General features: G+C 40.1%; 2 protein-coding genes across 2 annotated transcripts; one reads left to right on the top strand and one right to left on the bottom strand.

The window, feature by feature from the left end:
* Positions 1–11,680: 11,680 nt before the first annotated feature.
* col10a1a (collagen, type X, alpha 1a) lies at positions 11,681–16,860 on the top strand. Its single transcript, XM_038728176.1, has 3 exons — positions 11,681–11,814; positions 12,197–12,341; positions 14,383–16,860. Exons 2-3 carry the CDS (start codon positions 12,212–12,214, stop codon positions 16,215–16,217), a joined length of 1,965 nt encoding a protein of 654 aa, XP_038584104.1. The 5' UTR covers positions 11,681–11,814; positions 12,197–12,211; the 3' UTR covers positions 16,218–16,860.
* Positions 16,861–20,071: 3,211 nt separating this feature from the next.
* Positions 20,072–22,713, bottom strand: LOC119909911 (myristoylated alanine-rich C-kinase substrate-like). Its single transcript, XM_038728175.1, has 2 exons — positions 22,360–22,713; positions 20,072–21,410 (listed from the first exon to the last, which is right to left on the bottom strand). Exons 1-2 carry the CDS (start codon positions 22,453–22,455, stop codon positions 20,820–20,822), a joined length of 687 nt encoding a protein of 228 aa, XP_038584103.1. The 5' UTR covers positions 22,456–22,713; the 3' UTR covers positions 20,072–20,819.
* Between the last annotated feature and the right edge of the window lie 2,332 nt (positions 22,714–25,045).

Raw genomic sequence — 25,045 nt, 5'->3', positions numbered from 1 at the left:
CAGCTCTCCTGCTCTCTGAAGAGACTGGAGAAGAAGACTGATTTCCACAAATTGAAGCCACGCTCTAGGTTGGCAGCTGGTGTCAAACTGGGACAAACTGAAACTGGAGAGACTGGGCAGGTTTTTCACTCCCGAAAAAAGCTCCCCAGCTTATAATGTCAGGTTTTGGCACATTTCCGACCTTTAATTTGGAGAGGGTGTTTCACAGTCATGAATGCTTAGAGAGATAATAGCGGGTGAAAGTATAGCTTACAGTAGCTGCATGTGTACAGGGGTGGAATATAATTAGCTTAATTTCAATGAAGCAAACCACTTGTCTGTGAGGTATAGAAGGAATCAAACTCTGCAGTCAACTGAGGGGTCTCAAACTGTGTGTCTAAATTGAAAGTGAAGGGCTTTGAAATAAGAGTGCAAACATGAAACTAATTTAATTTAGGATTTAAATCCCTTATTTTATATCTGTTAGGAAAACAGTGAATGTATGCAATTTAAACTGACTTAACAACAGAGCAACAGGAGAAGATCACCCTCTGTCATTAGACATGTGACATGACATAATACCTGACTACAAACATTTTTCATCTGTGTGAAATCGTATGAACTCCCTCATTAAATTTGACCTGAAGTTTGAGTCAACTAAAAATTCTTGTTCAGGTTTTGTTCAAAATAAGTTAGTGGTGTGTATTTTCAGGAAGATTCTTCTTGTAGAAGTATTCCACCTTCATTGTTCAGCCTGCCATCCCTTTAACATAAAGCTGAAAATATTACAGGTTTTTCTGTTATCGCTTTGGTACTATTATCGCAAGTATGTGGTAAAATTTCACTCTTACAAAACTTCAAAGTCATCACACTTGTAATATAGCCAGTGTTTCATTCAAACTACTCAGCCATTGATTCAAAATATATGTTTTTCGTGAAATGTCATGAGAACATATGGTTTAATCACTACTTTTCAGTTTAGTCATTTTAACTATCAGTGACTCTAATAACAAAAAATGCAAGATACATGTTTCAAATCACCTTAGAAGTCCTGAAAGTAGTATGCTACAGTACTGTAAAAGACAGATTACACAGTTTTCACATTAGGCAATACACTTACATTATCCAACATTTACAGAATCATTTCCATAATATCTATCCTATATGTAATCAAGTTGTGATCAAAGAACGTACTCTACAATCCCTGATGCAAGTTATAAACTTACTGTATTTTACTCTATTGCAACATATAGGTTTGTCTAATCAAATGCAAAACTGAGCCTGTCATGTCTGACCTCTCAGAGTCTGTACACAAGCTCTCTGATCGATTCCACTGCCTTGCTGTCTATTCTGCTCCATGTTGAAAGGAATTGCTAGTTTTCATACAGCCTTTTACAGTAATCTGTAATCATTGCAGTGTTCCTTTGTGCCTCTGCTTGTTACATAGAGCACTAGCTACTTGCACTAAGGTTGCAGGTTTGAATCCCACTGAGGTCACATAAAGAGAAAATCTCACGCCTTAGGGTGGTGAATCTGAAGTTTTGAATCTAAATATATATCAGGCAAATGAAACAACAATACATACATGTAAGGTAGGTAAGGGAAGGGAAGGGAAGGTCAAAGTACTGCATGTACTTTGTACGAACATATTGTATTTCAATGCAAAACATGTCTTTCTACATGTTTTTGATGTACCGATTAAATGTCAGATGTACTAAGTTGTGGGAAAAAGGTCCTATTTGATGATCTGTTGTGTTTTTTGTACTAAGAGTGGTGAAATATTACCACATTGTTGTGTGAATAGTACCATAGCGACAGAAAAAAGCTGTAATATGTGATGTTCACTGGGAGGCACTTGCAATCTTTGTCAGGGTTTGTATTAAAAAAAATCATGCCATTAAAATCATTTGAAAGTGTTATTTGTTATGGTCATATAAAAAACTACAAATATTAGCTTTAAGAAAATAAAGGAATGGGTGCATCTTGATATTGTAAAACAAATCATTAGTGGACATAGAAACAGATGGCTTTGAATAAAAAATACATTTTTATTCACTCCCACAACCAAAGTGGTTATAGCCTCTTGGAAATGGCTGGTTTGGCTCACTGAATGAGATGCATACGGCAGCACAGTCTGTTAGCTAGGCCTGTTTCCGTCTCTGGAAAACATGTTTGATCAAAAGTTCTGTCCCTTTATTAGACAGCCACTTGAGAAAGCTGCTGCTATTTAAATGCTACTGCAGGAGTTTCTAGACACAGTCCGAGTCCACCTGTCTCTCTGGCATAAGATGGGATTCAAGCAGCGGCTACAACCACAGTCTTATTCAACCGCGAGCTGTTGCAATCTGACCAGAATGTGACTAGACCAATGTAAACACTGCAGCAAAAGAAAGTGCACCAGTATTAGTGCTGTGATTCTGTCATCCTTTACCACAGGACTTCAAACTTCCACATTTGGAGATTTTGTTTGAAAGACATAACTGTAAATAGCTGAGAAAAACACCAATTGGAAACTCTTCTTATATGTGCAGAATTAGAATTTCACCTTGTGCCATCCAGACTCCACTGTCCAGCTCAAACTCTGTCACCAGAGAGAAAGACATGTACTTACAGGCTTTAAAAGCAAAGCTTATAGCCTTGGAAAATGGTATTTACAGTAGCTGCATTATCCAGGGAAAAAAGGAGATTTGGTACTGGAATTATGGAAGAGATTAACTCAGGCTCATTGTCGGGAAAGAAGGTCAGAGACCCAAAATAGTCATCAGGCATGTCCTAGAAAGATCTTCGAGCAAGCTGTCATTGCAGTTAAACCTATACGTGCTGCAATTGAGGGAGAGAGCCCTGGGAAGTGACATTATAATTACTATGTAAAGAGGAAGGGAAAGTTTTACATGTGGATCAGTCTGGTTAACAGGTCTACAGCCGTGGTCACTTAACACAGCTGCAGTGTGCCGAAATTACAGAGCACAATGACTCACACTTTTTCTGTGTTTAAGACCGCTTGGCTGTGCTCGGGGCGGGATCGGGCCTCACAGTAAAACAGGCTCTCCACAGAGAAACTGTTGGCTCATCAAAATAACAAACTCTTTGTTCTGCTTTGCAACATTGGCCCTGCAGACCACCTGGAAGCATTTATTATTTTTGTCATTACGTGTTGATCAACTCTAAGAGAAATTTGAACGCTGAATTTTACACACAGGAAGAAACAGGCCAAGCTGGTATATTTATGAAGTCCCATTAAAAAAACAAAACAATTCATTAGGACCCCCCAAGAAGCTACTTTGATTTTCATTTATAAAATAACATTCCCATTGCTTTCATCTATGTAATGCAGCTCACTCGCATACTTCATTTAACAAAACCCAGCCAGCATTCAGCCCATTAGATGCCTCAGCCTTAACCTTTCCACAAAAAAGCCTTTCACTAACAAGTGCATGAAAATGTTAAAAGCTAGAGGATTACAAATGTGTGTTTCTTGTACGTCATCCTGAACACTGGAGTTACCTGCTACCATGCTTACCTGGGGATTTAACAGCTCATTTCATATAAATGCTGGTCTAATAGCTCCTTTAAAGATGTGCTCAACCTTGACTTTTCCTTTTGAAAAAGGTTTAAATCACTTGTAATTTCACAGCATCCTGCAGAATAGTGTTTCTGTTACATTTCTGAGTAAACGTCCACTAAGTACGACATAGCCAAATTTAGCCTGTGAGCATTTTTACACTTTGACTTCAGATTTGTTTTGTCTAAATGTCAGAGACAGTCTCAGATGACCTGTGGTTAGAGTTGTTTAATGCTCTATGGTTTCCCTTATGGTGGGTGTTCAAAAGATACACTGAAGGCAAGAAATACCCGAGACCCATGCTGTGTCTGACAGCTTTCCATTTCCACAATCACAGGCCACGGGAGGCTCTGGACAAACTCACATCCAGAGTGTTTTTACATTCAGGATCCACCTTTGGCATGTCTCTTCAATGTATCCTGCAAATACGAAGTCTGGTCCCCAAAACCTTTTAAACAAACACAATGAGAAGCCAGCTACCAACATGCAAACCATATGGAATGAGTGAATGAATTCTGGGATGTTCTTGTGTCTGTGGATGACCAAATAACAAACTCCAAAACATCTGCAGTGAGCTACTAGCCTGAATCAGTGTGGAGAGTTTTTCTTAATATTTTCAGATAGCAAACAAAATGAATACTTTGTAGAACATGTGTAGACTTTGCTACATTCTTGGTCACATCTGAATTTAATTAACAAACCAACTGCATATTTGCCATTTTTATATAACTGTAATTATGCAGAGATGAATGCATGTGTGTCATTTTATTGGTTTTATTGATGTTTCAAGTACATTTTGAACATGTAGCTTTGATTTTTCTCCAATTTCAAACATAAGAACTCTAGTCAAAATCTAGTCAAGTCAATTTTATTTATAGAGCACATTTAAAAACAACAAATGTTGACCAAAGTACTTTCCAAAGAGATCAAACAAAGCACAAGAATGATCAAATAAAAAGTAAATTAACTAAAGTATGGAATAGCTTGATCATAACACAAACAGCTTTGGACATACAACAAAATAAATAAATAAATATAAACAAATAAAAATTGTGATGGTTAGGCATGTCCCCATGATGATATTTAATTTAGACAGGTTTTAAATGTATCAGTGGAATGGAAACATCTAATTGTTAGTGGCAAACTATTCCACAATTCAGGACCAACAACTTAAGGGAGAGATATATGGTTTCTTTGCCTGGTACCAGTGAAGTGTCTCGCCGCTGCGTTTTAAACCTGCTGCAGGTGAGATTGGGCAGACTGACTGATTTCCATATAGAGAGAATAGAAATAGTCAAGGTGACACAAAATCAAAGAGTGAACAACCCTGGTTTTGATCTGGATCAAACCTTCAGTTTGTGTTGTTCAAAACTTTTTAGTAGGATTGGGATCCCATTGATCCAAAGAAATCAGGATTATCCTGATCCCAATAGAAGGGTGGATTCAGGGTGGATTTCAGGAACAAAATGTCATAAAACTTTTGAAATTTTTGAAACATTTTTATCATGAAGTAGCCTATGTAAACATTTATTTATATTTTGTACTTGATTTGTTTCAACTTTACAGTGATAAAGCAGATATAGTAGACATTACCTATAAGCCATTCAGTACAGTAAAGTAAAAATAAATTATTAATCCTCCAAACAGCTATCAATATCAGACAATATAATGTATACCACTGCCACTTATTACTGTACATTAATCACAAAGGCACAATCATCAGAGGTGAACCATTCAAAAGTAGTTTGTAACAGTTGCATCCCTTATTGCAGGTCCAGTCAGTCCCTCATTCTGAGATCGCCTCCTAAAAGTTAAAAACTGCTCTCTGAACTCAGAATGATCTTTATTTTTTACACATGCACAAAATCTACAGTGAATAATGTACATTTGTTTGTTTGTCTTGGATTTGTTGTGGGTCAGATGGTCTGACTGTTTAAAGAAATTGAAAATGGAAGGAAATGTGTCGTTTTATTGTGCATTTTCTGTCTCTTCAAATTAAAGTGTGGCTTTAGCCACTCTGGCTGTTCTACCTGACGGTCTTTATATCATTAACAGCGCTGTGATATGGAAATCCAGATTTGTTAATCCTGAAAAGTTTGTATCTGGATCAGTGTGATCCAATCCAATGTTGCTTTGAAAAGCCGGCACAAAAGTAAGAGGAGTTACATGATCCGGGATAGCAAAACATGGGATTTCCAAATCCGGATCATTCCGATCCAAAACATGGGATTTCCAAATCCGGATCATTCCGATCCAAAACATGGGATTTCCAAATCCGGATCATTCCGATCCAGATTAAAGTTTTTGAACAACTGGGCCCAGGATTTATTTTAATTTTGCTAGTGCTGACAGTTGATTATTTTAAACTGTTTATGACATTTTAAACAATAAATCTAAGATAACACCATTAATAGTGGTTGCAGCAGACCTCAGTTTTATTCTAGTTTAGCTAAAGGAAGTTTTTGAAATCCAAGATTTTCTAACTAGAACCACTCGAAACTAAAGGCACAGTGACTCTGGACAACTGGAGGGATGAAGCCATCACTGAAGAAGGCATAAACAGGTTGTTTTAACAAGCATTTGTTTTCATGCTTGGGCACGTTGAAAGACCCTCTTGCAGTGCAGGATCTGCTGTAGCTTTGGACTTCAAGGGTCGTGAATTCAGATTAATATATATATTAAAAGCTACCATGTGGATTTATGACCACTAGTCATGCTACAGAGAAATGTTTTAACATGCAAGTCCATGTTTGTAAGGAAACACGTGCATGACACGAAACATGTTGTTGCCATAGACTATATAAAAATGTGCCAATGGTTTCACACTATTCCACCGATCAGCAAGTGGCAGTAATGTGCCAACACACACAGCAATTTGCCAGCAAAAGTAAAGAAAAGAAGACAGCTGGCATGGAAACATGGTTCTAAACAATGCAGGTTTCAAATGTAGAAAAAAAAACACTGATGTATCATCTCCTTAAACTTCATGTATTGAACTTGTTAGGGGTAACCCTTAAGGACAGTGTCAGAAGTAGTATTTAGATATAAGTAAAAGTAGTAATACTCTGTTACAAGTACTTCAGTAAAAGTATGTAAGTATTAAAAGTATTTTAGTATGAGTGGGCCCTGTCAGTGTGTTATTATATGTTAGTGATTATTTACTTATGAGGCATGAGCAGCATTTTAATGCTGTAGCTGGTCGTAAAATAAGTCTTTTACATTATTACTTTTACTATGTTGTTAGTAGGGGGTAGACAGGATGATGCTGTTTGTGTATATAATATAATGTGGAATGATTCCCATTTAAACTTTAGGCCACTGTTTCTGACTCTGGTCAGAGTATCACACCCACACAGTGTCCATCAGCCAGCAAAACAAACTTCCAAACCACACCAGATTGAGACTCGACCCTAGCATTGTTATGGACATACTGTATGTCAAACTCCAGTTTCTTCCCATGGTAATGTCTCTACAAACAGCATGAGGTATGTGAACTTTGTGGACACTAACTAAGAGTTTAGCTCCTACACATGTTTTGAGACAGACATGGCTGGAACCAAATATAGTGGACAGAAAACAACACTTGCCTTGTCTCTCCGCAAGTCATTATGGCACAGTGCTAAATATCTACTCCAGAAAACATTGTTTCTTGGTTGTCACTCAGAATTTCACGCACAAACTGCCCCCCACCCACCACCACACACACACACACACACACACACAGACACACATTCCAACTGCAGTATGTGCTTAAGTCAAACATAATTATGAACTGACAAGTCAAATATAAATCCACCTCTGCTCTGATGCAGTGTACTCTGCATTAAGAGAGCAGGGCGTTTTCATCCCCCTGTCTTTCATAGAGACTTCTTCACACACGTTGACAGTTTTTTTTTGGCATTTGCAGTGAAATGGCTGACGCTGCCTGATACAGACAGTGAAACCTGACATTTTCTCAGGTTTGATGTAGCAGATTAGTCATTATCTTTAAATACAGGACTCTGCCACCTACACTTAAGCACCAAAAATCCCATTACAGCAGTTTTATTTAACTTTGATATCTTTAAATTATTTCACAATGAGCAGATACTTCTGGCTCTCTTCGGTAGACTGGGAATTTTCTACCTTTGAAGATATTAGGAACAAGGCAAGATGATCCAGAGAAAGCAAAGATTGTTTCCTTCTTGAAAAACAAAACAAGGATAAAAAGAATATCTATATATGTTGTTCTGACCTTTCTACCTTTGTAGCACATTGTGTGCTCAAGTGTTGTTTTTCAGCACCCCATAAACTGTCTGGCTGAGTGCATCTAGTTAAATTAGTGTTTGGCTGCTGCAACTCTCAAACTCTGATTTCCTGCTGCTGCTGAGTCAGACCTTTCCAGAAATAAACTGGCAGCAAATTGAACTATGGAAATAGAACAATCAAATCTCATAGTCGAGATAAAGCAGCACTCGGATGACTTGGTTGACTGGCAGTGGCAATAAGCAAGCTAGTTTCAGAAGTATGTGTGACAGCAGCTTCATTCAGCAGACTGGTGATAACATCACAAGCAGACCATGAGTGCAACTTAAATATGTAATCAATTTAATGTGCACAATGATGTTCAATAATGTTGAACAATTTAGTTGGGTCTGGCTAATTGTTGAACCTCAGGAAAGCTTGCATGGCCATACAATTTACATTCATACAGCTACATGCGTTGACACCTGGGAATTTTTGAAGGGCATCCAACTATTGTTTTCTACCCCTCTGCCACTTTTTCCTGCCATTCTAGGTTTTCAAACTGGTGACCTCCCAGACATCAGCCCTCATCTCTATGGCTACTACCACCACCGCCATTTTTCAGTTACTTTTACACTTCCGGCTCCATTTGGGTCCATGTTTGTTTTCAGGACCCTGTAATTTGCCCACCAATCACTCCCAAGGGCCCCCGTCAAGTCTGCCATTCATAAAGTTTAAAGTAGCTCTTAGTGGTCCGTGGAGTTTATTGAAACATTAAATTTGTATCCCAGCCGTGATGGTGTATCTTTAGCCGTTGCTTAACTCACGTGCTCGGTCGGGTCCTCTTACATCAACTGCCAATTATGTTCTCCTCTTGGGTGTGGGTAGAGCCTCGGTCAGCATGGCGAAGAAACCAGAAACATCAATTCCTGGGTGAACAAAAACAGACAAAATGTGAAAACCTTTCCCCCAAACACTGTTATCATTGTAGAGTACAAGCACAAACATCACTAACATTGCCAGTAACACTGTCCAGCAGTATTCCAGCAGGAATTTAATGTAATCTACAGCCTGTTGTTAGATACAGATAAAGGCCTGCACAACAAACAGGACCTCAGAATACCAGTGTATGTCCTCTGCAGAGGGGTTGTAATTTTTCTAACTTCAGTAAAATAGTTTTATGTCATATTTCAAGTGTATGAAGTGACATGAAACTGAAAGCATGTGCATATTTTACACTGAGGGTCTCCCAGCAATATAAAAGCAAAGCGACGTCACCGTCTTCATTTTGAAGGCTGTTAACCTAATTCCTAATGGTTATTACAATGAAGCCTCCTGACCACATCAAGCTGCTGTGGTACTGCAATGAGCTGAGCAGAGGGAGCTCTGTCATGTTTTCACAGCCTTCACTTCTGCCACTGTAAGCGCAAGTCCTTCGCAAATGAGTGCAGTGGCGTGTTTAGAAAACAAAAAAATATGCTGCAAGGTTATAAACAACATCCAAATTACATTGTTAATTAAGTCTCCCTCAAGCCAAAGTGTACTCTGATTCCAAGGCTCAGCATGAATGTGTCTGCCTCTTCACTGGCTCACATGCAGATGCAGGTTGTTGTTTTTTTTCATAAAAAGATGAATCATTGTTCTCAGAACATCAGACTAAAAACGGAGAGCTTCTTTTACAGTGGTTTAGCTGCAGTATGTTTGAGAAACATAAATAAACCAAAATCTGTGCCCATAAACATATAAAATCCTAACTCCACCTTCTCTTGCTCTGTCATTTTATCCAAATTCGACTAAATCTGGCATAGCTGCGCCTCCTCTTGAGGCGCAAACATAAAAAGATTTAAAATAATATAGTATAACTAAAAAATATCAAAACTGGTAATTCAACCAAAATAGGAAGATTCAGCTGCTGAATACTTGCAGGAAATATATGATTTTGTTCAGATAATAAAGCAAGACCAAACATGTGCAACCAAAATGAAAAATATGACTTGCATTTATGATATTTGCACAAAAGTGAGCCTCCTCTTGCTTGAGTGGCACGTGCTTATGTGATGTGACATTTCTCTTTCATCACACCGCCTCAAGTACTCAGTCTGCACCTTTGCTGTCAGCCGTCACTCCTGTTTTGGTTATAAACAAAATTTCAAACATTTGGAAATGAAGATCACACATTATATTATTTTTTATGTTTTATTTGACAGGAGGCACTAACTTCAACAAAGCTTGCCAAATATGATTAAGTGCTATATGCCAGGGGAGGTAGCACTTTTGAAAATTGCAGATAATTTGGTCTAAATTACTAAAAAAAAAAGGGTTCAAACATGCTTCATGTTGAAGAATCTTTAATTATACCCCCGGTGAAAGACGTCTGTCACACTCATGTGTTGTATAGACCCCTCCTATAGAAACTTGGTGAAGCCCTAAATCAGGCAACTCCGCATCATATTTTCTCCAAATATAGTCACGTTGTCAGCAGTATGTATATACATTATAAGAACACAGGAAGAACTAAATAAAATGACCAAATTCGGCGATGGGACATAGAGTACCCTACACATCGTTTATGGCTACTTGTGTGTTTGAGAACATGTGATTATTTGGGTGTATGCATTTCCCATGCGGCCAGGCTGAAATTGAGAAATTACAGTTGAAGGAACTCAAAGTAAGCAAGGCAAGGTGGAGGGTGAGGATAAGGGAGGATAATACTGGAGGATAGAGCTGATTGAGGAAATACAACATCATGACAGAAAGTAGCTGTAATTGTAGGAATAGGCCTGAAACCTCTGATGATGTATATGCACTGAGGGGACCAAAAATAACAAGTGACCACAGGGGCATGGCCCCTTCTCGGCAGCAGCAGCAGCAGCAGCAGCAGCAGCAGCAGCATCTCTTTCCAGGAGAGTTGCTGTACAAAAGTAAAACCTGCCCTCTGGTGTCCAAACATTAGTACTGCATATGAAGGATGTTGCACACTGGGTTGCATTCAGAAGGCTGCACAGAAACAAGCCCAAATGTCTTTTCCAGTGGATTCTTATGTAGTTTTATTAGCTGTTTTGAGGGTGAAGCACAAAAATACACAACTTAAGAAAAAGTGTTCATCCTGAAATAGAGACTGAAATCAAGGCCACTTTGTCTTCTATTAGCCAAATTTACAAGATGACCAAATAATATCAGGAAATGTACAAAACTAAATATATGAAAAAACAAATATGTGAATCCCTCCTACATAATTATTTGCTTTCAATCTAAGGCAACAAAAATCTCCAGTACCTTTCATCCATGGCACTCTGCACAACCTTTCCCCACCATTTCCCTTGTTTACCTTATCATGGCAGGCGTAGAGACAGGCAGGAAAGGTAAAGGCGAGTCTCCCCGCCAGCTGGCTGGACAAGATGTAAATTTGCAGATCTGTCTGATGCTGTACATTCTCAATGCAAGCATTGTGGAGCAACACAGGTGTCACTACAAATCTGGAGTTGTTTGTTTTATAGATGTGTTTTGACTATTTTCAGATGTTGTCATGTTTAAACAGGGGTCTTATAACCGTTCATAAATCTAAACATGTCCTGAGCATAAAAAACTTTAAATGATGCTGAAAAACTGTAAATATAAGTGTAACACAACTGAAAATGTAAAGGCATTATTGGATTAAGTTTAGTCCACCCGCAGAGCTTGTTTGTGTTCTTAGTTTATGTATTCATTTGTTTATTTTCTTTGCTTTGAACATGATTATTTTCTAGTTCAGAAGAAGACTGAAATAAGTGATAATCATGTGTCTGGATATTCAAGACATGGAGGCACCCTGATGGGACATGCCTGCTTTGGGCAGATCTGTCTGCTAATTACAGCTTAAGTCTGAGGAGGGAGGTACTTGCATGGTGGGTTTTTTTTTTAATGATGCGAGGGGTAGATATGGTATAAATACCCACACCATTTTACTGGAAGGCAGCATATCCTCAGTTGTGCTCCTACCCTAAGGATATACAGCAGCACCAGGAGATCACTGGTGCTGAAGAGATTTATTTTCCCTCCTTTGTATGCTGGTATGTGTGTTTTCTCTTCCTCTCTGAACAGCTTTATCTCTGGAGGAGTGTAGTCAACATCTAGGCTTTGTTTAGGCCTTCAGTCGTTCCTATGGCGGCTGTCAGAGGGAGGCAGATTTTGGCTGGCTTGGAGCGTCCTGGGTGATATTCAGAGAGTCCTGAAGGATCCAGGATCCTCTGACTGAATCAAAAATTGAAATTTACACCCGCTCACTCAACTTATCCTATCTTATTTGTAGTCTGTTGAGTTTCTGTAAAGCTGTACACTTACCTGGGAAAGATTTTAAGCTCTGTAAAACAACTTAAAACTAGAAAGAAAGCTTGCTGACATTTTGTACCTTGAGGGTGGTTGTGCTGACTGTCTCCTTGTTTTCCCCTGCAGGTTTGACACTGCAAGATGGACCTACGAGTAGCAAGCATCCTCCTCCTCATGGTGGCCTTCGCTGCAGCCCATGGGAAGGGGTATGTGGTGAAGAAGTTGGTGAAGGCCGCCCCTCAGTACCAGCCCTACTCTGTGAAGAGCCATGGTAAGTAAACACAGCCCCCTGCTCTCTGTGCAATCTGATTTTTTTGTTTGTTTTTTTACAATAGAGCATGCTAGCAATTCTCCTGTTTTTCTCCTAGTCAAAAAAGTTTACTCCAAAGTCAATCTCAGCATTCCGTGATTAAATTAGCATCTTTGTTGTGGCAAATAGGAGCAGCATAAGCAGCCAGACAGATGCTTGCCACAGCAGCTGCACTTTACTTTGAAAACTGAACTCCACCTTGCACAGGAACTGTCTTGTGCTCTGATTGGCTGCAGCAGTATGCACGCTTCTCCAATCACATACAGTCCATTTAGATCTACGATTTGATTAACAAAGCTTATTTACAATCTTTTTTGGAATTCATTGGATTGGAGAAATGCACCTAACTGAAGTTTTTTTTTTTTTTTTGTAGGTTTGATTGAGTTTGTTCTCAGCCAAGGCAATCACATTAGCAACATTTTTAAAGAAATGATTTTGGGACTTTGTCTATTTTCTTTGTTAACTATCTGCTTCTCTTTGCATGATCACTCATGGTTTTTATTGTTTGTTGTGTTGTTTACATTATCTAAACATCATTTTGAGGAGCATAATGTTGTTGAGGAGCATAATGTAAGACTACTGTTGTTTTGTTGTAAAGTTAGTGTAGTGGATTTGACATGTATGTATACTAATATGATTGAACATGTCATGTTCAATCATAGTTGTAAATGTTGCCTGTTCATTTGCTTTTAGACACTTGTGCTAGTCAAGGCACATTCTGTTCATTTCAAAAATAAGTTAACTTTTCTTTTTTTTTAAAGATTCCTTAAAAACAACAAGAAAAAGATACATATTTCTGCCATATTCAGAGTCCCACAAAAACGTATTTTACTGCATCTTGAAAATATTAATTGTGGTTTGGTCTTGAGTGTTGGCTAAAATGCAATTCAAATATAAAATGTTGCTTCTGTTTGAATCAACATACTACTATTTTTATATGAGAAAGTAGCTGTTAGTAAATTATTTTTAGTTTGACAGTGACAATTACAGTCCAGTCACCCAGTAGTGTGGTTTGTTTGGGTGTGCCTGCTTCACACAGAAGTAGAAACATCTGTTTTGCTTTATCCAGACTCTGCTGCAGTTAGCTGAGGAGCAAGCCTTTTACACTCAAACATATGTGACCACATTAAGGCAGCAAATAAAAAAAGACTCCATCTCAAGTCACAAGATGTCTCTTAAATCTCTTTGACCTGTACAGTACAAAAAATGGCAATTAAGTATATTGTTTTAAAACTAATTATCTTATTTATACGTGTTCTACATTAAATTAAATAAATGCCTAAATAACAACAACAAAAAATAATGAAGCTGACAGACAGTTTATACATTTATTTTTAAGGAATTGCAAGTTTAAGATTTAAGATTTTAAGAAGATTTTTTATAAAATTGCCCTGGTGAATCAGCACCATGTGGTCAAAACAAGAATAAAACATTCCCCACCTCCAGGATTTAAATATCACTGAATAAGGACCAATCAGTAAATAATGCATCCATTATTTTTAACTCTATGATGAATGTTGTTGAATGATGTTATTCATCTTATGTTTGACTACTGAATAACCATCTTGCTATAGTTAACAAGATTCTGCCAAAATTCTTTCACACTCACACACACTCAGACCTGAGAGTTGGATAGTACATTCATGTTCTTGTACTGGGATATAATTAGATGTACTAGAGATAATAGACCCTGTATTCTAAGATATCATTGTATGAATATGATGCACAGATTACAGATACACATTTCCATTACAATAAAAAGTAAAAAGTAAAGAGGTTTTGAAAAGGATATGGTCCGAACTGTAACTCTAAGTAGTTATTTTCATTTTAGCATCATACCAACACATTCCAGTGTAAATGTTATAGTGACTTTAATATGCAATGTGCATTCATCAGTGCTTCCTCTTTGCCTGTTTACATTATCACCTGTTGTGGGGGGTTTGTTGTTGTGGTTTGTTTGTTTTTGTGGTACTGATGATGGTCACTGTCTCACTCTTCACAGTGGTGTCAGTGGCAGGTGAGCCTGGTGCTCCAGGTGAGCCTGGCCCAGAGGGACCTCCTGGCCCTCCAGGCCCCCCAGGTGAGAGTGCTGTAGGTGAGACTGGACCCCAAGGACCTCCTGGACCTCCTGGTGCTCCTGGCCGCTCCATCGCTGGCAAACCCGGAACCCCAGGTGGACCTGGCAAACCGGGTAGTGATGGAGCACCTGGTGAGAAGGGAGACACCGGATCCACTGGCCCTCAGGGACCCAGGGGAGCCCCTGGACCTTCTGGAAGCCCTGGACCCGCTGGCCTCTCTGCTACCGGCAAGCCTGGACCAGCAGGTTTTCCTGGAGCTGTGGGACCTAGAGGCGAGCCTGGTCTGAAAGGACATCCAGGTGTACCTGGACTGCCAGGTGCTAAGGGTGATAGAGGGGTGGGAGCTCCTGGACCTCAGGGTGAGACAGGACCTGAAGGACCCATGGGCCCACCTGGAGAACCAGGTGAGGCTGGAGTTGGAAAGCCAGGAAAAGCAGGTACGCCCGGTGAGCCAGGAAAGTCAGGTAGTCCAGGTAGGGATGGTGCCACAGGTCCCATGGGACCAATGGGACCTAAGGGACACACTGGTGCCCCAGGTGTAGGTGTTCCAGGCAAGCCAGGAGAGAACGGCGCCCCAGGTCTGCCTGGCCCATCTGGCCCTAAAGGCCACCAGGGACCTGCTGGAGCACCTGGCGCCCCTGGAGTCCCAGGATATGGAAAGCCAGGTGCAAATGGAGAGAAGGGAGAGAGGGGAGCTACAGGTGCCACAGGTGCCACAGGTCCAAAGGGTGAGCAAGGTCCAACAGGATATACTGGTGCTACTGGTGCAACTGGCCCCACTGGTCCTGCTGGACCTCAGGGTGTAAGAGGTTTCCCAGGTGAATCTGGTGCTGTTGGCCCTAAAGGTGACACAGGTGATACTGGACCTCAGGGACCTAAGGGAAACAAGGGAGATCAGGGACCACAGGGTTTCGCAGGCAAGCAGGGTTATCCAGGTGCAGCTGGTCCTCCTGGTCCCAGAGGAGCCACTGGACCCACAGGTGACAAAGGTAATGTAGGTGCCCCAGGTACCCCAGGTGCCCCAGGTATTCCAGGCCCTGCTGGACCCAAAGGTCACACCGGCCGTGCAGGCGAGCCAGGTGCCTCTGGTTCTGATGGTGCTCCAGGTCCCAGAGGACCTGCTGGGCCTCAAGGTCCCGCTGGTGCTCCCGGTCTTAAGGGGCACCCAGGTCTCCCTGGTCCTTCAGGCCCTGCTGGTTTGGCTGCTAAGGGTTCTCCTGGACCCCAGGGTCCTCCTGGTCAGCCCGGTGAGCCCGGTGCTGATGGAGAAGCTGGCCCAGCTGGTCCTCCTGGTCCCCCTGGTCCTCCTGGTGAGGTTGTTTTTGAGAAGGGTATGGGAATGGCTGAGGTTATGGTCAAGTCCCCCATGTCTGCTTTCACTGCATCTCTGGCCACCCCATACCCTGCTGCTGGCAGCCCCATTAAGTTTGACCAGATAGTGTACAATGCTGAGAATCACTATGACCCAGAGACTGGCATTTTCACATGCCAGATTCCTGGAGTTTACTATTTCTCCTACAGTATCCATGTCAATGGAGCTCATGCCCTGGTAGCTCTGTACAAGAATAGTCAGCCTGTGATGTTCACTTATGATGAGTACAACAAGGGCTTCCTGGACCAGATGTCCGGTAGTGCTGTCCTCCTGCTCGATGAGCATGACACAGTCTTCGTCCAGATCCCTGATGATGAGGCCAGTGGCGTCTTTGCTGCCGAGAATGTCCACTGCTCTTTCTCTGGGTTCCTCATTGCTTCAACGTGATAGGTTGATACAGTAGTTCCCAAAAGCCAACCAACTAAATTTGCAATCTATTTCTCAAACTAAAGTAAACTCCCTGTTATCTTTTTCCTCAATCAAACAGGCAGGCAGTTCACCCTTCTTTGAGGAATAGTAGCATCTCGACTTGAAAACTACAAGAAATAGGTGCTTAGAAGAAGGAAAACTAATTTATGAAAACAGGTGATCAGGGATGGGGGAAGCAATCCACAAAGTTACCAGTTAGCTTTTCTAATGGAGACAGCATGTGAAACTGAGGTGTTATAACTGTGTTGTGTCCTGACTTTTTTCTTTTCCACTCTGTTCCTTTTATACTGACTTCAACTGGTGATTCTTAATTTAGTGTTTGTCTGTTTTTTTGTTTGTTTTTGTAACTGCTTGTTTTGTTTGGGTGACCAATAATCTTATTAAAAGTACACAAATACTTTCTGTGCAACATGGTGTAACTGTTATCCTTGTACGTGACTTGAATATTGTGAAATAGTAATGGTCAAATTGACCGTTATAATGAAATAAGTCACCAGAATACTGTCATACAAACACAAACTACCAACAAAATTGTTATATCCCTGAACATGCATTATGTCATGTAAAGCATAATGACCAAAATAAAAGATGTCTAAACTAATGTTTTGTCTCAGAAGCACTTTTTTAAAAATGGGACCGAAATGAACATGTTAATAAATCCCCTATTGACAGATTACTTGGAGGTGCAATAATACAAGTCTTTAATTGATCAAGAACACTTTAGCATGAATGAATGCTTTCCAGTATGGAACCCTGAAAGTTATTCCAGTTTAAATATGGTTCAAGTGCTTCCTTTTCCACCTTGCTGTCGGTTATGTGGTAACCTCTCTACGAGCCTTCCTGTACAGCACTGGATCCTAAGGCACCAGGAAATTACCTGGTTTCCAAATGTATTTGTTATAAGTTCTGCAAAATATTAGATCACTGCCAAACTTTAAAACATAAGTCAGATAGTCAAAAATAATGGTTGCTAGCATATTAGCTACAGATGGACTAAGCATAGTTTGATGTAACATATACTAACATGTTACACCGTTTATTCCCATGAGTCCCTGTCAGATTTAGAATTCAGATCATTTTATGTAAGTAAAAGTATCACTACCCCAATATAAAAGACTTCTGCAACACGTTTATCTAAGTGTTTATTAATGTATCTGTCAACAGCTATAACTACTCCTGTAGGCGCCCATACGTGGAGGCTGCTGTATAAACCGATAATCAATAAAACACAGTTGTAATAATATTAAATATGTCTTCATAGGAGAGGATATAATTGCTGAGAAATACTGTACATTAATAAACACTTAAATGCCCGTTTATCTGCTTACAATTACATTATAATGTGTAATAATTAACCATTTATTATGTCGTTTGTATACGACTTGTACATGCTAAATAGGGGGACATAAAGGTAGGCATGACCAATATTCTGTTACAAGTACAATTCCTACAATCAAAAGCTTTCTAAAGTAAATGTGTTATAATTTAATAATTATAACATAACTATTAAAAACAAAAACTACTTAGAGTATCAAAAGTAAAAGTGCCCATTATGTAGAATCCCCCCTTATTATTACTGATTTACCGATGAGGTATTTTGATCTGTAAAAACAAGCAAGTTTTGGACTTTCAACACTCCAGAGTTTTCAAAAGTCAGGCTAGGTAAACAGTCCCATATCATACACAAACGTTTCAAGTGTAACAAGGCATCCTATTTTATAAGCTGATCTAAGTTTCATATGTGGAATGTTAATCTACAAGTTAACTAGATACCCCTTGAGGAAAAATACAATATTTGCCTCTGAAATGTAGAGGAGTAGAAGTATAAAGTAATATAAAATGGAAATACTAACTTAAGAACAGTACTTGAGTAAATGTTTTAGTTACTTCACATCACTGTTCCCTGTACAGAAGCTGAGAGGGATGCAGATCATAAAGTATGAATTTCTCCCCACATGACGGCCACTGGTTGTCTGCCTGGCAGCCAATGTTTACAAAAGCTACTTTACCGTGCAAGTCTGAATTCGGGTGCACTGAAAATAGTTAGCATGTGGGATGAGGGACAGGGATGGTCCTGTGGCCGGATAGCGGCTGTTTGATCTTCCCTGGGAGAGGGACCGATACAGTGGTTAGGTGAGAGGCCCGAGGGACAGAAGAAAGAGGAAGCTGGTTGAAGGAAACCGCTGGGGATTGCCATCTGAGGGGACTGCCATTCAGAGACGGTCTGCGGTTGGTGCATGAGGTGGACAGACAGGAACACAGCCGGAGTGCTGCCTCTGGTCGACGCCACAAGCCACACTCCAAAATGATCTGTTATATATATATATATATATATATATATATATATATATATATAGGTTAAAATGTTTGTATGCGTTTGTATGCATCTATACTTCTGTATCCATTTGTCTAGAAAGGAGCTAACAAAAGAAAGAAAAACACTTTGCAAGAGGATGGATAGTGGTAGTGTGTGGGATGATACTCGATGGTTATGAGCAGTGTGTGACACATTAAGGGCCAAAATGGGTTTCAAATCCCTCAACAACCTGACCAAGATGGACATGCAAACCAAAAAGCAGAAATAGAAATATTATGAATAAAACACACCCTTCTTGCGGCAGCCAAAGGCTGAGGTACATGGGGTTAAACTGGATGCAAAGGAAATAAGATGGTTTGAAATGAGCATGGGTCCAGCTGTGGGTGGCTAAAAACACCCTAGAGACGTTTGCAGCAAACTCTTCCACTCTTAAAAAGTTTGGGTGTTTTTATGGGGTTTTGTAGAATGAATCCGAACATGTCGATGGGCGAGCACAGGCATCAGTTAGGTCTGTACTGCAGTTGTTTACTGTAGATACTAAAATTCCAGACGCCATAAAAATGTTTGTTTCGAACACTATCATTTAGGGTGCAAAACCAGCAGCTCTGTGATTGAATCAAACACAACTTACCCCAGATCTCATCACACAATTATGTTGTGGCTGTTCCCTGAGTAAGTCAGTAATTTCCTAAAAATACTGTAGGGCAAAGATCCCCCTTTGTCTCCTTGCATTTGAAGCTGGTTTACAGAGAAGGATGATTGCAATAATCACATGGCCTACATTTTAGGATGTGCTGAATGGGACCTTTAAGTGTATCATCAGTGCTTTTGTCATTCATTTTGCTCCACTTCAATCACTAAATTTGATAACTGATTTTTTGTGGGAAAATATATTTACTCTAGAAAAACAGCTGTCTTTCCATCACAGAGGCTGTGAAGTATTTTAACATAATTACACAACCTGCTAAGAGTCTCATTTTGCTTCAACCAACAGATTTTCTCTAAATGTGAGAAGTTATGTTATCTTAATTATGAATAGAGATTCAAAATACTGCCCAAATAGCTTATTTTTCATGCCCCTCCAATGGACTGAAAATGTCACCCGGTTTATTTTCCTTCAGTAATGCACCACACGAGGGTGCTATAAAGCAAAGAATCCATGTGTATCAATTCCTCCAGTAGCTGATCTCAGTCACAAAACAGAATACTGAGATTTCACATCTACTCCGTTAACAGATTTACGAGGGAAACATGAGGTTTGCTGAACACTTTGAATAAATGAGCCGATTGATACTTCATTCCTTTACTCTTGATCACAGAAAATAAACTGAACACCTATAACAAGTTTGTAGGCAATGTTACATTCCATATTGAATACGGTGAAGCCTCATTATATACAAATACACGCGGTTCCAAGTTTGCACCACTGGCCGCCAAATTGTGTGCTTTCCAGTGTGGATTTTAAGAGGCGATGCAGTCATCACAGCTTGATGCAAAATTTGCTTAAAACATCTCCCAATTTTATTCAATCTTACAAATGGTGAAAAACAAGAAAACTTCATTTACAATGGGTTATTTAAAAACTTCAGTCATTTTTAGGTACATCTCAGTCATAAAACCAGTAATATCAAAGTCTATACAACGTGCATTACTACAGAGTTTTGAAATGCTGGAATCTAAATGGGAAGTGATGAGCACCTATTGTTCTGACAGTTAACTAAATCTACTTCATTAAGGAATGGTTGTGTCCACAGGAGCGTTGAGCTTTAAGAGTTGTAAACAACTGTGCACTGCAAAGACAACATTTAAGACTTGGTTCAGGACTTTCCCTTTAAATATCACAATGTGTCAGATCTTGCAGACACAGCTTTAGCTGCTACATCCAATTGCCCAGCACCAAATACTTTGATAAAATGTCAAATTCAGCAACATGTCAACACAGTCATGGTTTCATGTAGAAGAAAAAAAAAAAAAAAAAACACAAGAAAACACATTCACACACATTCGCACTTTCACACTCACCCACGTCACAAATGCAAGCACCAATGAGCAGTGAGGAAGCAGCCCACCTCCTGTCCATCACTGCCAAGGACGTTGCAGTCATTATGGATGAGATAGTTGCAGAATAGTAAACAAACACCAACAAAAAAAATGAACACAAAAATCCCTGGTTTTAGACAAGTCCTCGCATTCCTTCACACAGGCTCATCGCCTCCTTCATTCTTGTGTCTCGTTCAGCAGGATTACTCAGCTGTGGCTGTGGCCTCTGGACTGGCTGCCGTCTCTGGTTCAGTAGGTGAAGCTTCAGCTGTTTTCTCCTCTTCTACTCCTCCTGCTGCTGCTGCTTCTCCTTCTGCCACCTTCACCACCTCCTCCTTCTCAGCCTTTGGCTCCTCAGCTGCAGCCTCCTTGGCTCCTTCCTCACTGGCCTCAGCTGGTTTGGCCTCCTCTGCAGGAGCTTCCTCTGATGCCGCCTTCTCTCCGTCGGATGGTTCTTCTGCTGTCGCTCCCTCCTCTGCTGCCTCCTCGGACTCCTTCTTGGTCTTCTTAAAAGAGAAGCCGGTGAGCTTGAAGGAGGGTTTCTTGAAGGAGAAACGTTTTTTTTTCTGCTTGCCATCCTCGCTGGTGGATGGAGTGCCTTCCTCCGGCTTGGCAGAAGCCTCTCCATTTGTGGCGGCGGGCTCCTTCTCGCCGTTTGCCTCTGCGCCCTCTACTTTCTCCCCTTCTTTTGGAGCCTCCTCTGTAGGAGTGCTGCCATTGGCCTGAACATCAGCTTTGTTGGCCTCCTCTGCAGCTGGAGAGGCATCCCCATTGGTCTTGGCATGGCCATTTTCCTGGAAGAAGAGAGAATAAAATTTGAATTCTTGAACATGCACATTACACACACACTTTGGACATGTGTATTAAAAACTATCCCTGGACATTTTGGCGTGCTGTGATATTTAAATCAAATCCAACCACTAGTAGCAACCAATAGGGGAATTGCACTGAAACTGCAGCAACATCTGTTACTAGGAGAGTGACGACAGATCTGTGGCTTTCAGCAGTAGGCTAGTCTTTTTAACCGCAGTACCGCCGGAATCCGCCAGGTGGCGTTCAGTGCGTGCAGCCGGTGGACACAACATAGGAATTTGGTGATTTTTCCCTTTTTAATGGCCTGTGTAGTCAACTAATGTGTGTTATTTTAATTTTTATACATTTCTCTCATCCAACTCCCTGTGTTTTTTAGAATTTGTTAATTTTGTGGTTGGGCGTGTGGACAAAAACGTGGCTCCTTTCTTGGACCTGGCAACAAAGGCGTGGTAGCGTTTTTTAAAATGGCCATGCCACCAGTGAGAGCGGCCACAAACCCCGCTGCACACATTTCAACCAAATGAATAAAACACAGTAACTGAGTAGGCTAACGCTTATAATAAATCAAAATATGCTGTTTGAACAATTCTGTGATAAACTAAATATTCATCATATTTGTTCTGCAACCTGATCTGCTTGATATTCAAAAGATAGCCTAAATAGCCTCTTAATGTAGGCTACATGTATCAATTTACAGCCTTCTCAAAAAACATTTGTACCAATGCTGCATTGCAAAACACACATTTGTAACAATAGGCTACACTCGCCGGTGAAATGGTTAGCCTACATGTGGCCACTTTCCCTGAATCCCGTTAAGCGTGGGGATGCGATGCTGCGAACATGGAGCACGCCATTGACGCAACACATTGCTGAAATGAGACAAAATTCCGCTTGAACAATTAGGCCTTAAATCATTAAAATGTAATTTACCTGCCCGTTTGTCTTTGCTGCAACAGCCGCACCTTCTGCAGGCTTTTCCACGGCACCTTCCTCTTTTCCAGGGGTTTTGGAGATTTGTGCTCCCATGCTTTTTTGGTGCAACAAAGGAACCCAACCGATCAAATGAATGAACAAAGACCGCAAGCTTCTTCCCAAAAATTTAAGTCAAACGCCGACACCTCCTTCTCCAACCGAAGCCGAGGAACCAGCCCGAAACCGAAGTGACCGCAGAGGGACGTGTGAGAGCTTGCAAAAATGTGGCAAAGATGCGAAAGAAACGCGAATCCTTTAAAAAAATATTCCTCGAGCAGAGTTTGTAAATGGAGAAATTGGCCCCGCCGCAAATGAGATGCGGAGTACAACGCCCAAGTCCACTGATGAATGGGCACTGGGGCTATGACGACAAAGCCACCCCGTCTCCACCAATCACAAGTCCGAAATCCAAAGAGTAGGGGGTTCATGGGATGGGGGACCATGGACAATAGGAGAGACACAACAATATGGCCAACTACTTGTTTGTATAGCCATTTTAGAGTACAAAAACCTGATTTTATTTCTAAATAAAATAATGCCTGAGATTTCATAGAGCTTTACAAGGTCTAGCAGATTTAGCTGAAAACTGATTTCGAGGAGGGGCATCCCAGAAATCTTTGATTATCCCATACAAATTTATAGTAAACCATATGTTTAACGGTAGGCTATGCTCTAAACATCTTTAAACATATTGTTTCTTATAGCATATATTTAAAGATATGCTTTTAAAAAACACAAAAATGGCAAACATTTGTTTTTACATGTAGATGACAATATATAGTTTTAGTATTTAGAAATATGAATTATTTGCGCTGTTAAATGTTTTGGCCACTTCTAAATACAATAAGTGTCATACAAAGGTAATAAAATTGTCTTTTTTGTTACTATATACATAGACAATAATATATAATATAATATGCAATAGTATAGCATTTAAATGGGCATGCACTCCATTAGTGTATTTTATGTGATTGAAGACGTCTTAATATACTGGTTTTTATAGGGTGCTGTCGCTGTTGCATATGTGTATAGGATGTTTTCATTGTATTGTTGTCATTTTACGTCTGTACTGTCTGACTTGCTGTCCTGCTGCTTTTCTTGAGGGCGCCTTTGAAAAATAGATTTTATCTTAATAGGTCTTCTCACCTGGTTAAAAAAAGGTTAAAAAATAGCCTTCAACATTATTGCATATTTATGTAGACTATATAAACTATAGTACCGCGACCCGACCCCGGATAAGTGGATGAAGATGGATGGATGGATGGATAAACTATAGTCTAACCTAATTTAGAGTTAAATGTATTTATTGATGTACTAAGCTGCAAAAAATAGGGCCAAAGAAGTTGTTTATCTCAGCTTTTAAACTGATATGCAAGTGCCAAAATAACAGCATGTTGTGCACAGCTGAGCTGAGAAAGCATCACTCAGCTTGTCTCATGTTATATCATCACGTACCCTTCTGACATATGCCTCGCTCAGTAAACAGACGTCCACTGTAACTATAAGCCCCTGTGCCCACAACTTCCCTCATCCCTCCTCTTGCATAATAGCGTCTTGTCTGCTTGTTACAGCTGGAGCATCCCAGTGACCCAGATCTAATGAGAGTTTATGGCCCTCTGCTCCAGCAGCCTGCAGTGCTCTGACTCCACCACCAGCCACAAGTCTCTTCTCTCTGCCATCACTGCCTGACCCACATCTCCATGGTTACCAGTCCAAAATGGCTCCAAGGAAGAGGCTGCAATTCGAGGGCTTTGGCGATCATGACTCCTGGTTCTGGAGAAGTAGGGTGAGAGTGAGTTCAAAAATTAAGCAGCGCAGACAACAGTTTGAGGATTAGGGTGACTTCTTTCAGCCACCCACCCGTCTTCAGGCTAACTAGGCCACGCTTATTGTTGGGATATTGTGATTACATGCAAAGCTGTAATTATTATGGTGAGCTGCCATGAATATGTAAACCAGGAGACAAAGCCAGCAAGGCATGATGTGTTTTCAACAAGCATAATGCAAGCCAGACACTCAGACAAAAAGATTTCACCTGTCTGGAAGATAGTGTATCATGTATCCAATAGGTGGAGTGTGAGTGTGTGTTTCTGAGCAACTATTGCATATTGTTATACCTTAACTTCCAAAAAGGGATAAATCATCACTAAATCTTAAACATGCCAAATGTTTACCTTAAACATCTCACTTTAAATCATGTAAAAAGGAACCCTTTAAAGGTCCCATTAAATAAAAATCAGGTATAGTTTTTTTCAATTGACCACATAGTTTTTCAAACAATGAACCTCTACCAAACTGTTGTGATAAATGTACTTTACCCTTTACAGTAACAGAACATTTTTAACAATCTGCACAGATTTTTCTCCATTAAAGCAAAATAAAAGACATTTTTTACTAGATTTTTTACATTTATGGACAAGAGCGATGCCTAATTAAAAGATTTTACATATCATAAACATGAAGCATTTCAGGATAATTTACAGTGTGACTTTTACTAACAAAATTTAATTTGAAACTGTCTGGATTTTTATGCATTTACTAATATAAAAGTGTTCAGACTAGAGTGGCCGGTCCAGTCCAGTCTGTCTATAGATCTGCAGCAAATATATACATTTTTAAAAAGGTTATGAAATCTAGAAAAAGC

This window comes from Micropterus salmoides, unplaced genomic scaffold, assembly GCF_014851395.1.
Source record: "Micropterus salmoides isolate LMB-PRFRI ecotype aquatic unplaced genomic scaffold, ASM1485139v1 Ms_hic_scaffold_19, whole genome shotgun sequence".
NCBI classification, from domain to species: domain Eukaryota; kingdom Metazoa; phylum Chordata; class Actinopteri; order Centrarchiformes; family Centrarchidae; genus Micropterus; species Micropterus salmoides.
This window is presented reverse-complemented; position numbering and strand designations above follow the sequence as displayed.